Below are 14,695 nucleotides of genomic sequence, written 5' to 3' on the forward strand. Positions count from 1 at the left end.
CATTCCACCGTTTCTCTCTGACAATACTGACAAAGTGATGCTTCGTACCAGGGCCTCCTTTCTTCCTAAGGTTGTTACGCCTTTTAATGTGGGTCAATCCATCACCTTGCCTGCTTTTTATGCACCTCTACATCCCTCTCATGAAGAGGAGAGATTGTACCGCCTGGTTCTGTCCAGGAGTCCACTTGGCTCCACCAGCCTTCCCCCATGCCCCTGAGCCGCTCTGACTGCCGCCTGGACAGCACTTCGAGGCCCTCCTCCACCCGCAGGCACACACCTGCGCCTCATCCCTGGTGCCTAGTGGTAGGCAGCTCCGGTTACTGTGTAAGTAACCCTTTTGTGTTTTTCTATTTCTGTACTTTTGTAGTTGCTGCGTACGTATTTTTTGTATTCTGCATTTTGCCGTTTTTTTCATAGCCCCCACTACTCCTGTGATCCTCTGCTCTGTGCCTTTCTGCCCCCCTGCCCCCCCTCCCGCCGTTCTCAGCGCTCGCTCCGCTCTCTCTCCCCACGCCCGTTTTTCCCTTCTCTGGCTCAGGCTGGTCTTCGCTTCCCCTGCCGCTGCCTCCCCGTGGCCCCGCCCCCCGCACACACCCATTGGCCCTCCCTCCCTCCTCTCAGCTGCTCCACCCTCCCACCCCACCCTCTTTATGGCGCCCGCTGCCCCTTGTGACTCCCTGACCTGGTTCTGGCCAGGAGTCCACTTGGCTCCACCAGCCTGCCCCCGTGCCCCTGAGCCGCTCTGACTGCCGCCTGGACAGCAGTTCGAGGCCCTCCTCCACCCACAGGCACCCACGTGCGCCTCATCCCTGGTGCCTAGTGGTAGGCAGCTCCGGTTACTGTGTAAGTAACCCTTTCGTGTTTTTTTATTTCTGTACTTTTGTAGCTGCCGTGTACGTATTTTTTGTATTCTGCATTTTGCTGTTTTTTTCATAGCCCCCCACTCCTCCTGTGATCTTCTGCTCTGCGCCTTTCTGCCCCTCTGCCCCCCCCCCCCTGTTCTCAGCACTCGCTCCGCTCTCTTCCCGCCTGTTTTTCCCTTCTCCAGCTCCGGCCGGTCTCCGCTTCCCCTGCCGCTGCCTCCCCTGCGGCCCCGCCCCCCGCACACACCCATTGGCCCTCCCTCCCTCCTCCCAGCTGCTCCACCTTCCCACCCCACCCTCTTAATGGCGGCCGCTGCATGGCCGCGCCGCTGGCGCGCCAGAGGCAAGCCCGTCTCACCTATCCGAGCCTGGACCGCACCAGTCCCCCTGGCCCCCCAGCCAAGACCCCCCAGACAACACTACTCCACAAACACACTCTACTCCCTCAACCAGGACCACGCCCGGCATGCACCCAAACCAACCCCACACACACACAAGGGCCCTTCACCTGTTATGCCTGACGCTTTCCTGCTCCACCTCTCGCACCTCCGACACCCACATGCCCAACACCACCCCTGGCACCCCATACACCACAACCTCAACACAACAGACTCACGCACAACCCCCACACACCCCAACAGGCCCCACCTCAAAACCAACCCCAATACACTCCACTACAACACCTCCACAACCCACAACAACACCACAAGCACCCACACCATCGCACAACACAACAACAACATTCCCCGCAACCATCTCAACTGCCTACTCCTCAACACATGATCCCTACACAAGCACCTGACATCGTCTTCCTCACAGAAACCTGGACAAACCACTCATCTTAGCCCGACATAGCCACAGCCACCCCTGACGGATACAAACACGCAAAGACTGCCTAAACAAACCAGGAGGTGGCATCGCCATCCTACACAAAGACACCATTAAGGTCACCACCAACACACACGACACCCTCGACAGCGCAGAACACATGCACTTCCTAATCCACACAAGCAATAATACCACCCTCAGAGGTACACTCGTAGACAGACCCCCAGGGCCATGCGCCCCCTTCTGCGACACCATCGCCAACACCATCAGCCCTCACGCACTCATCTCCACAGACTACATCCTCCTTGGTGATTTTAACTTTCACCTGGAGAACCCCCAAGACCACAACTCCTCTTCTCTCCTAGACAAACTCACCAACTCGGACTCAAACAACTGGTCACAGCACCCACCCACTCAGCAGGACACACACTAGGCGCAATCTTCACTTCGAGCCAACACATAACCTACACCCACACCACCGAACTCCACTGGACCGACCACCACTGCGTCCACTTCTCCTTCGCCAAACCCCCCTCACACCACCACCAACACACCACGCCCTACCGCTTGTGAGACAAGATCCCCACAGAACACCTGAACTCCCAACTGGCACAGTACCCCCCTGCCCACACCAACGACCCCAACACTGCTGCCCACAACCTCACAAATTGGATCACCACTTGCGCAGACACACTTGCCCCCTCAACATCAAGAACGCCCCATGGTTCACCACTGAACTCCAAGACTCCAAACGCAAATGCCACAAAGCTGAGAAAGCCTGGGGAGAGGAACACTCAAACACTAACTTCTCCACCCTCAAAACCACCATTCGCACTTACCACCAACTCATATGCACCACCAAAAGAGCATACAACAAGGAACGCATAGATAGCAACTCCTACAACAGCAAAGAACTCTTTACCATCATCAAAGAGCTCTCCAAACCCAAAGCCAGCAACATAGACTCCACTCGCACATAACTCCTCTGCGACTCCCTCTCAAATCACTTCCACTGCAAAATTATAGACATACACAATAGTTTCACAACACACACACCCACTGCACACACCCCCCACCCATCCAACACAGACCCCCCCCCACGCACCCCTCAACCTACATACCACCTGGGCCCCAACCACTGACGAAGAAACCGAAACAACTATGAACTCCATCCACTCTGGAACCCCCTCCGACCCCTGCCACCACTGCATCTACAACAAAGCCAGCTCCACCATTGCCCCCAAGCTTCGCGACATAATCAACACCTCATTCGACACCACCACCTTCCGAGACCCCTGAAAGCACGCCAAAGCTGACCCGGACGACCTCGCCAACTACCGCCCCATCTCTCTCCTCCCTTTCCCCGCCAAGGTCGTGGAAAAACTAGTAAACACACGCCTATCCCACTTCCTGGAGGAAAACAACACACTCGACCCCGCCCAGTCCGGTTTCCGCAAGACCTCAGCACAGAAACCGCCCTCATCGCATGCACTGACGACATCAGAACCAGAGTCGACAAGGGTGAGACCATCGCACTCATCCTCCTAGACCTCTCCGCGGCCTTTGACACAGTCTGCCATCACACACTCCACACACGCCTCCACAACTTAGGGATTCGGCACAAAGCCCTAGACTGGCTCACCTCCTTCCTCACCGATAGAACCCCAAAAGTCCTCCTCCCTCCTTTCCAATCCGCTGCCACCAAAATCATCTGCGGTGTCCCCCAGGGATCCTCCCTCACCCCACCCTCTTCAACATTTACATGACCCCGCTCGCCAACATCCTCAGACCACACGGAATCACCATCCTCTCCTACGCAGACAACACCCAACTCATCACCTCCCTCACCCGCAACCCTACTACTGCCAATTCCAACCTCCACGCTGCACTCCTCGACGCCGCCACCTGGATGACAGCCAACCACCTCAAGCTCAACTCCAACAAAACCAAAATAATCATTTTTGGACCCAACAAAACCATATGGGACGACTCCTGGTGGCCCACCACCCTAGGCCCCGCTCCTACCCCCGCAAACCATGCACGCAACCTCTGCATCATCCTGGATCCCTCCCTCTCCATGACCCAGCAAATCAACACCGTCACCTCCTCCTGTTTCAACACACTCCGCACGCTGAAAAAACCCTTCCAATGGATTCCCATAGAAACCAGAAAGACCGTCACCCACGCACTCATCAGCAGCAGCTAGACTACGGTAACGCCCTCTACGCCGACATCACACTCAAACTCAAACGCAAACTCCAGAGAATCCAGAACACAGCAGCACGCCTCATCCTGGATCTCCCTCCTCATGAACACATCTCACCACACCTCAGATCCCTTCACTGGCTCCCCATCGACAAGAGGATCACCTTCAAAATCCTCATCCACGCGCACAAATCCCTCCACAACAACGGCCCAGCCTACCTCACCTAAAGAGTCAACTTCCACACTCCCATCCGCCACCTCCGATCTGCCGACCTCGCCCTCGCCACAGTCCCCCACATCAAAAGCACCACCACAGGAGGCAGATCCTTCTCCTACATCGCCCCCAAGGCCTGGAACTCCTTCCCCACCGACCTCCACAAGACCCAGGACCTCCTACTCTTCAGAAAAAAAACTGAAGACATGGCTGTTCGAACAGTGACCCTCCCTCCCCCCTCAGCGCCCTGAGACCCTAACGGCTGAGTAGCGCGCTCTATAAATTAAAAACTTTTTTTTATTGATCGATTGATACCACCTGGATCCAAAAAGAGTGTTGGCATCCTACCTTAAGCGTACTAACGATTTCTGGGTGGACGATCAATCAATCAGGTGTTGCTTATATAGCATGGCTTCTCACCCGTAAGGGTCTCAAGGCACTGGTGGGGGGGGGTTTGTGTAGCTTCCATCAGTGATGTGGTTCTCCAAAAAGCCATGTCTTCAGCTCCTTTGTGAAGTTGAGGAGGGAGGTAGTTTGTGTGGGGTGAAGCGGGTGTTCCAGGCCGTTGCTGCGATGTGGGAGAAAGAGCATCCCCCTGTTCTTGATTTTCTGATGCCAGGGTACTTTGGCGAGAGAGAGCTGGGCTGATCGAAATGTCCGGTGGGGTACGTGGAAGTTTAGTTCGTGGTTCAGGTGGGCTGGTCCGGTGCCATGGAGGGCTTTGTAGGTGTGGATGAGCATCTTGAAAGTGATTATTTTTTGTTTAGGAAGCCAGTGAAGTGTTCGCAGGTGCTGAGAGATGTGGCAGTGTCTGGGCAGGTCGAGGACCAGTCTGGCGGCGGCAACCATCAACTCTTTATAGGATATATGGGTGCAAAGAAAGGGCGGGCATTGCAGAAGCGCACCATCTCGCGTTGGGTGGTGCTCTGCATCAAAATGTGCTATGCTTTGGCAAAGAAGAAACCCCCTGAGGGCTTGCATGCTCACTCCACCAGAGCAACTGTTACCTCCACAATGTAAGCACACAGAGTTCCTGTCCTTGATGTCCGTCAGGCAGGGACGTGGGCATCACTGCACACGTTCGCTAAACATTACTGCGTGGACAGTTAGGTCCGCAGCGACGGCTTCTTCGGTCGTTCTGTCCTGCAGGACTTTCTGGTATGATCTTTGTTCTCAGCCCACCACTGAAGATGGTATTGCTTGGGTATCTATTCTAAGGTAAAGAATCAGCAACTAGAAGTGTCTTATCAGATGAACAGGTTACTTACTTCGGTAACAACTTTTCTGGTAGAGACATATACTAGTTGCAGATTCCTTACCGACCCGCCCATCCTCCCTAACACTGCGACCTTATTTCTTGGGTTAGGGATTCCCTTGTCAGGGCTCTAGTTCTGGCGCACCAGTATCAGTGTTCTTCAGAGTGGCGCCTGTATACAACTGCGATGTCATCACGGCGACCATGACCCCAACGACGGACAAGGAGTCGACGAACGCCACCTGACGGCGCGAAATGGTACTGCACGAAGAAAAATCTCTGGATCCAGTCTGATGCCTTAGGGAAATACTAAGGTAAGGAATCTGCAACTACACTATGTCTCTACCAGATAAATTGTTACCGAAAGTAAGTAACTTGTTCACTACTGCTCCTTCAATCTCATTATGCCAGAGGTTTATAAATAGAGCAAGATGCCCTTATGTGTTGTAGGAAGCTGGCTTGGTGTGTGATGGACACGTGGTGTTGGCACCTTGTACCAGGTGACCCCTATTAGTGTATGTAGGCAGTGTCTAGGAAGCCAGTGCTCTCTATAAGTAGCTGTAGCTGAGCAGCCAAGCCTTATCTAGGAGACATGCAAAGCTTATGCAATACCACAATAGTTACACAGCAACTTATCACACATGAAAGAACCACACAGTGTTACCAAAAATAAAGGTACTTTATTATAGTAACACCAACACTAAATTACTTATAGGCAGTCCCATATATATATATATATATATATATATATATATATATATATATACAGGGAGTGCAGAATTATTAGGCAAATGAGTATTTTGACCACATCATCCTCTTTATGCATGTTGTCTTACTCCAAGCTGTATAGGCTCGAAAGCCTACTACCAATTAAGCATATTAGGTGATGTGCATCTCTGTAATGAGAAGGGGTGTGGTCTAATGACATCAACACCCTATATCAGGTGTGCATAATTATTAGGCAACTTCCTTTCCTTTGGCAAAATGGGTCAAAAGAAGGACTTGACAGGCTCAGAAAAGTCAAAAATAGTGAGATATCTTGCAGAGGGATGCAGCACTCTTAAAATTGCAAAGCTTCTGAAGCGTGATCATCGAACAATCAAGCGTTTCATTCAAAATAGTCAACAGGGTCGCAAGAAGCGTGTGGAAAAACCAAGGCGCAAAATAACTGCCCATGAACTGAGAAAAGTCAAGCGTGCAGCTGCCACGATGCCACTTGCCACTTGCCACCAGTTTGGCCATATTTCAGAGCTGCAACATCACTGGAGTGCCCAAAAGCACAAGGTGTGCAATACTCAGAGACATGGCCAAGGTAAGAAAGGCTGAAAGACGACCACCACTGAACAAGACACACAAGCTGAAACGTCAAGACTGGGCCAAGAAATATCTCAAGACTGATTTTTCTAAGGTTTTATGGACTGATGAAATGAGAGTGAGTCTTGATGGGCCAGATGGATGGGCCCGTGGCTGGATTGGTAAAGGGCAGAGAGCTCCAGTCCGACTCAGACGCCAGCAAGGTGGAGGTGGAGTACTGGTTTGGGCTGGTATCATCAAAGATGAGCTTGTGGGGCCTTTTCGGGTTGAGGATGGAGTCAAGCTCAACTCCCAGTCCTACTGCCAGTTCCTGGAAGACACCTTCTTCAAGCAGTGGTACAGGAAGAAGTCTGCATCCTTCAAGAAAAACATGGTTTTCATGCAGGACAATGCTCCATCACACGCGTCTAAGTACTCCACAGCGTGGCTGGCAAGAAAGGGTATAAAAGAAGGAAATCTAATGACATGGCCTCCTTGTTCACCTGATCTGAACCCCATTGAGAACCTGTGGTCCATCATCAAATGTGAGATTTACAAGGAGGGAAAACAGTACACCTCTCTGAACAGTGTCTGGGAGGCTGTGGTTGCTGCTGCACGCAATGTTGATGGTGAACAGATCAAAACACTGACAGAATCCATGGATGGCAGGCTTTTGAGTGTCCTTGCAAAGAAAGGTGGCTATATTGGTCACTGATTTGTTTTTGTTTTGTTTTTGAATGTCAGAAATGTATATTTGTGAATGTTGAGATGTTATATTGGTTTCACTGGTAATAATAAATAATTGAAATGGGTATATATTTTTTTTTGTTAAGTTGCCTAATAATTATGCACAGTAATAGTCACCTGCACACACAGATATCCCCCTAACATAGCTAAAACTAAAAACAAACTAAAAACTACTTCCAAAAATATTCAGCTTTGATATTAATGAGTTTTTTGGGTTCATTGAGAACATGGTTGTTGTTCAATAATAAAATTAATCCTCAAAAATACAACTTGCCTAATAATTCTGCACTCCCTGTATATATATATATATATATATATATATATATATATATATATATATATACACACACACACACACACATAAAAGTAATCAGAAATTAGCATAGAAAAAACAAGCATTGGCAAGAATTGTAGAAAATAGTGAAGCCCCTACAGGAGGGCCAAACCATATATGAAGAAAGTGTAATGCGAGGTGAAGTCCCCCACCCAAGGATATGGCGTTGGTAGTGGAGAGCTGGAAGAACTAGGAACCCCAAGAGGTGAGTACCTGAGTGACCCCCAGCGACCAGGAGAGCAGAGGTAAGTACCTGGTCTACCCAAGGGCTACCAAGAGGACTTAGAAGAAGGATTGTGCAAGGACAGGATCAGTCTAGAAGAAACCAAAGGGGGATTCTGGTAGAAGAGGACCTGCAAAAGGAGTGGACTCTCATCCAGTCCACGATGGAGTATTCAGTGGGGGCAGGAACTACTATCCACCCTTCTGTGGCTGAAGTTCTGGGTTGACGGGGCTAAGGAAGACCAGCTGTGGAGCCCAGGTGTTGAAGAGGAGTCCTTGGAGCGGTGCAGATGGTGTCCCACGTCGGTCGTCGGGTTGCAGATGGTCAGTGGTGTAGGAGAACCACCAACAAGCCTTGACAAATGCAAGAGAAGCAAAAGAAGAGTTGCAAGGCTGAAGAGGACCAGCAAGGTCCAAGGGACGCAACCCTTAGAGGGGAGTCCGGGGTGACCATCAGCAGTCAGGAGAGCCAACACAAGCAGTCGTAACCGCCACAGGCAGCCCTCTGGCAGCATGCACAGTAAGTCACAGTGAAGCCCAGTCAGCACACCTGGAGAGGAGTCCCAAGTTGCTGGAGTAGCAGAGAGGAGACTGTGCTGGCAGGAGAAAGTGCTTGGGGCTGGGGCCACTTGGAGCCTGAAGATCCTTCGGAGCAGGAGCAAGAGTTGCAGAAGAGAATTTGCAGAGATGCAGGGGACCAGGAAGGTCTGAGAGGACTCAGTCCACAGAGGGGAGTTTGGGCATCCCCTAGCAGTCAGAAGAACAAGAAGTCGTGGATGCAGCCCCAACAGGCAACTCACAGGCAGAAGGTGCATGAGTCACAGTGGGGCCCACTCAGCACACCTGGAAAGGAGTCCCACGTTGCTGGAGCAGCAGGCAGGAAACAACGCGTTGCAGGAGAGTGATGGAGGCCAGGTCTACACAGAGCCAGACGATCCCTTGCTAGAAGAACCAACAATCCTTGGTAGCTGCAAGAGTCGCGGTGCATAGGGGTACTGTCCTGCAAGGAGAGGCAAGGACTCACCGTCTCCCAAGTTGGACAGGTGGTAGACAGGACTCAGGGGACCTCTCCAGACCATGACATGTGATGCAGGATCCACCTGGTTCCAGAGGAGAGCAGATCCACTCAGCCGGGCATCATTGCTATAGGTGCCTGCAGATGCACAGGAGTGACTCCTTCACTCCAAGAGAGATTCCCTCTTGCTTCTTGGTGCAAGCTGAAGTCTCGCCGACCCCAGAGGATGTACAGGCGGGGAAATGTTACAGATGCTGGAAAGAGCCAGAGAAACAATGTTGCAAAGTGAATTGTTGCTGAAGTTGCAGTCTAGTCGGTTCCAGAATAGTCCAGTTGCAGTTCCAGTGGCCAGAAGTAAAAGTAAACGATGCAGAGGAGTTCGGGTGGAGTCTTGCATGTCGAATCTTGGGACACCCTCAAGGGAGTCCCTAATTAGTCCTAAAATGGGGTTTGGTCACCTTGCAAGGTGACTACGTATCACTCCCCTTTCCTTTGTCCAGTTTCGTGCCAGAGCAGGGACCGTGGGTCCATGGGCTGGTGCAAAAAGGTTTCTGCAAGGAGGGCACCAAATGTGCCCTTCAAAGCAAACCGGTGGTTTGGGGAGGCTACTCCTCCCAAGCCTTGTAACACCCATTTCCAAAGGAGAGGGTGTTGCCTCCCATTCCCACTGGAAGTCCTTTGTTCTGTCTTCCCCCGCTTGTGCTGGTCAAGTAGCAGGAGGGCATAAACCTGTCTGAGGGGTGGCAGCAGCTCAGGCTGCCCTGAACACCCTAGAAGACTGGTAGGAGCAACACCGGGGTTCCTCTAAGGAGCCCCAGAGTGCATGGAATCATACAACCAATACTGGCAACAGTATTGGGGTATGAATCAGACATGTTTGATTCCAAACATGCCCAGGTTCGAAGTTACCATTATGTAGCTGGACACAGGTAGTGACCTATGTCCAGTACACAAGTAAAATGGCATCCCTGTACTTACAAAGTCCTGTGCAATGAAGCTGGAGTTCATAGGGCCACCTCTGCTTATGCAGTGGTGCCCTCACACCCAGGGACCTGCACCCTGCCCTCTGGGCTAGGAGGGCCTACCAAAGGTAAAGACTTACAGTGACCTGGTGCAGTGACCTTTGGTGAACAGGTGCATGGACCTTTTCGCGCAGGCTGCAATGGCAGGCCTGCAGACAGATTTTGCATGGGCTCCCATGGGTGGCACAATACATGCTGCAGCCCATGGGGACCCCTGGTGTCCCAATGTCCTGGGTACCTAAGTAACACATACTACGGACTTATAAGGGTACACCAGTATGCCAATTGTGTAGTGCACAAAAGTCCTAGGCAACCAAATTTGGAGGGAGAGAACACAATCACCTGGGTTCTGTTTAGCAGGATCCCAGTGAAAACAGTCTAAGCACACTGATAGCATGCAAAAAGTGGGGGTAACCATGCCAAAAAGAGGGTACTTTCCTACATGACTTCTGTTGAAACTGGAAAGTAGCAATGGTAAAAGTTTGACTGCTTTTGTTTTCAGCAGGCCAGGTGAGAGATGCCATGGCTTCAACATAAGTATGCATATTCACTTTCATAAATCTTTTATCAGTTTTTGCATTTTTCTGTTTTCTAAATACATTTTCTAATGTTTAGTTCTGATAAATCATTGTGGCTGTGAATGCAAGTTCTTAGCTAACGCCAGGCACTTCATGTAGAACTGCAGAACTATCTACGGTTTTATTTACAATACCAATGTCTATAGTTTGTACTTTGAATATGACGTTTTTGTAAATATGTTTTCTAGGAAGACAAAGACCTTGTTCCCGAATTTGTTAACTCTGAAGGTTTAACGTGCCTGATCAAGGTCGGAGCAGAGGCAGATCAGAACTATCAGAATTATATTCTAAGAGGTTTGTTTCCCTTTATCCACTATTAATTGCTGTTTGATTAAACCCATTGTTTAAGATTAATAAGTGCCAACGCTTCGTCTTAGCGTGAAGCAATGAGCTCCCCTGGTAAAATATCAAGAAGGCATTATTTGACCATAACCGTGACACAGGAAAATCATGTATGCTGAAAGTTAATTCATATGCTACACAGAGTCACTTTTTTTTCCCAAAGTTTTTCTTTTTCTTTGACTTTATACTCAATAATGGAGTGCATTATGAGCCAGTGTTTTAAAAATCTTTGGGACTGGTAATCGTAAGAAGTCAAAATAATAAACTGAAGCATAGCTGAGTTCCCTTGAACAATTTAGTTTATTACTTTTATGATTGTCACGTGTCACTGAAGATGCTGGAGGAGTAGTTGTGGGAACACATAGTTTTATCAGGCAAAAAATAAGTCTTTGTAGATACTGATAATGCTCGTTGAAACCCAGCGACCTTGCTTGGCTGCTGGAGAGTTAGTGTACGAGAACACAGGGCCCGTCAGACTCTTCACCCTCAGTTGGATTAGAAAGACAAGAAACGTTCAAGGTTTGGTTGAGGGCAGTCTCAGAAATTGTAATTTAAACATAACCAAATAATATAGGTTTAGTGAGAAGTAGTTCTAGTCTCTAAAGGATAGATATACGAAAATGCAATTTAGCATTTCTTAATTAGCGACTTCATAGAAATCGCTATTTAAGATATAAAAAAAAGCTATGTCCAGAGATACCGATTGCTATTAGGAAATCGGTATTTAGAAATCCTATTGCATTTGAGTCAAAATACCGATTCGGACTGTTAAGAAATGCAAACAGGCTTCGTACATCTGGCCCTCAAATCCTATATTTTGTCTTTTGTTGTGTCAGTGCCCCTCCTATCAGTCACATTTTCCTCGTGTTTGTTTTTTTCTGTGGACTCCCACTTCCCTCTGTATTGTTTTTGTTAAATCCACTCATCAGAACTTGAACACTTGCCTAGGAACACCAAACCAGAGGAGTGCTCCTCCAGCTATAGACTCTGTACGCCTCTTGTAATGGCTGATGGGCCTACCAAGGGCTGTGGCTTATTCACGGTCAGTAAAATCTGTTGCCCTGAAAAAACTCAAAATAATCCAAAGATCTACAGTGTCTTTACTTTCTTCCATTGTTCCTTGTGCCTCTCAATGTAAAGAGAGCCTCCTTTTTAGGTCGAGCATAGCAGCGCGCAAGCTGCTTTTCCGACGAGATGGTATGTATCTGGGCTTTTAACCACGCCCACTGCACACCCATTGCTATCACTCGTTCATTGGCATGCCTTTAAAAAATCCTTTGTTTTCGTTTGTCCCTCCTTAGGGTGGTTTTGTTACCAACCCTGTTACGTGAATAATTGCACAATTGCTGATAACTTTAACTGCGAGCAAACGTTTTCCTTTTGCCTCTAGCCTTCACGCTCACGGCTGCGCATTGGATCGGCTCGCTTATGTCAACTATTTCACTTTTTATTTTCAGTTTGTGTGGCAAGAAAGTTCCAGTTAGAAATTTTCAATGCTAATAGCTCTAACTCGAGCAGACGCGAGACTTATTGCATTGCAAATGCTTTTTCTTACTGTCATTAATTTTTGGCCCAGAAGCACTGTAACCAGCAAGAGAAGTCCTTCCCCAAAGGAGCTATTTATCTGGTGTCAGTTAATAATGGAGATGTCTAAATCAAACTTGGCTTCATCAGTAGGATGCACCAACCGCATCTGAACTGAAGACAGCAAATGCCGTCTGACATGGGCACACGCTAGCACCTGATGAGCACCAACGAGCTCTTCCAATTGCTTACAACCATGTCTCTCTGAATCCTTCTGCCAAAGCCCAAACCATAGAGATGTCGCTGTTCACCACAGTTTTGCTTCTTTACTTAGCCCTCTTCGCACACTTGGACTGCAGGTTTTCTTTGGTACCAGCTAATCGGTTTTCTCCTGTCCAACCGAAGAATAGACAGGCTCGCCTCCACTTTTTTGTGCATCTCGTGCACTCAACTGCTTCACTTTGTAGGAGAGTGGAGGCCATAGTGTTCCTCATCTGTGAGACTTCGTGCTACACATTAAGTTGCTAACGTGCTGCTGCTATACTTCTGCTGTCCTGGCCTAGGTTTCTGGATCACTTGTCCACCCGTGCCACGCAAGCAGATGGAAAGCCAGCAGGCCGACCAGGAGCCTCCGAGAAATGTGGCAGTCTTGGCGAGCTTCACAGCACATGTACCAATAACAGAACCCCGTTCGAGAAGGAATACCAATACAAAACATTCCATCCGGATAAATTATGAAAATGCAATAGTTTACATGAGAATGTGACGTCTTTTTTAGAGTAAGCAGTAAAAAAAAACAGACCAAGCCAAACAGGTCTCTTCCCAGATACATATGTGTGTAACCCATTAGAAAACAGAGTCACCTCTTCTTCCTAAAATGGGACTTCATTCGAATGTTACAAATAATTGAGTGAAGGTGGAAGAGAGGGGGTCTGTTAGGTGTTCCATATCTTGGCTTCAGAATAGGTAAGGGATTAACTCTTTGTTTTTTAGCGTTTGTCTTGCCACTATTAATTTGGAGTTGTTGCTGTAACTGAGGCACCCAAAAGTCTAATTGATGAAAAGGTATGTCAAATACTTTGCTAGTCGAGTCCTAATTCATTTCTACTGTGTATTTGAGTTGGAATTGATAATCAGCCCAGTTGTAGTCAGTTTTCTGTGAGACAGTGAACCTTTTCTGTGAGATGCCAATACTTCTTTTAGTCCAAAGACTGTGATGGTTGTGTTTAGAATGTCCTGTTGGTTGACTAACAGTTTACTAAACATGTAATAAAGTAGCCATGATACCACTATGGGTTGTATTAGGAGGTTCCTCTGTTAAAATTGCAGCGAAGTGGACATTTAAAATGTAATCGAGATGCAAGTGAGTCTACTTTATCACAACGTTGACCCAAAGTCGCTTAAGAGGTGGTTGCAGAAAAATCATCTCTGAATTCCATATTAATGCAACAGGAGTGAGCAACAACAGCGACATGAGTGCTTTATCTGACATTCTATTGCTTTAACCAATAAAAATTTCTCTTACACGATAGCATCTCGTATGTTAGAAAGCGTTCAGTTTAGTCAGCCCAATGTCTTTATTTTACCGATCAACCCATTCCTTTTTAGGTTACATAACTTGCCAGCTCAACCCATATACTATCTAAAATATTCAAGGTTTTGTCATGAATGAGCTCAGTTAGGCTTCCACTTTTATTTGCTGAAACCTCTGACTCATAAATCAAGGAGAATAGTATTTTAGTCCCTATTTCTACAGTCAGGTGGCTACAATGCATTCATTCCGGATCATCCAGCAGAGCTACACTTATGCCCGACATCCAACCCTCGTACTCGGCCCTACAGCTCTTTATAACGCCATAAGCTTCTATATTGGTACATTGACTTTAATTCATGCTCAGTGTATCCTGAAATTATTAAGTACAAATTCAGAGAGTACATTGTAGTACCAAATATTTCAGAGGCTTCAACATGTTTACCGTTGCCTGAATAGACAGAATGAGGATGTGTAAATGTATAGAAAAACAATAGAGATCCATTTCTGAAAAAAATAAAATAAAACAATAATAATTTATTTTAAAAGAAGAGAAACAAAAGTGCTTTTAAGAAGTAACGCTTTCTTGACTCGCTGTGAATCTTTAATATTAAAGTAAAAAATAAATAAAAAGCAATAAAACAATGAGTAAAGGTAGAGGGAGGCTACTGTCGGCTAGGAGCCTAGGTTTGCACACAGACTCAAACGAGCATCTTGGCGTT

At 48.0% G+C, this 14,695-nt stretch overlaps 1 protein-coding gene across 1 annotated transcript in view; it reads left to right on the top strand.

The window, feature by feature from the left end:
* The window catches only part of LOC138268219 (FH1/FH2 domain-containing protein 1-like), a 1,001,023-nt gene that overhangs the window by 140,242 nt on the left and 846,086 nt on the right, over positions 1-14,695 (top strand). Inside the window, exon 5 of the mRNA XM_069217669.1 lies at positions 10,765-10,870. Within this exon, the coding sequence (XP_069073770.1) occupies positions 10,765-10,870 (106 nt within the window). The remainder of the gene's footprint in view (positions 1-10,764; positions 10,871-14,695) is intronic.

This window comes from Pleurodeles waltl, chromosome 12 (assembly GCF_031143425.1).
Source record: "Pleurodeles waltl isolate 20211129_DDA chromosome 12, aPleWal1.hap1.20221129, whole genome shotgun sequence".
NCBI lineage: Eukaryota > Metazoa > Chordata > Amphibia > Caudata > Salamandridae > Pleurodeles > Pleurodeles waltl.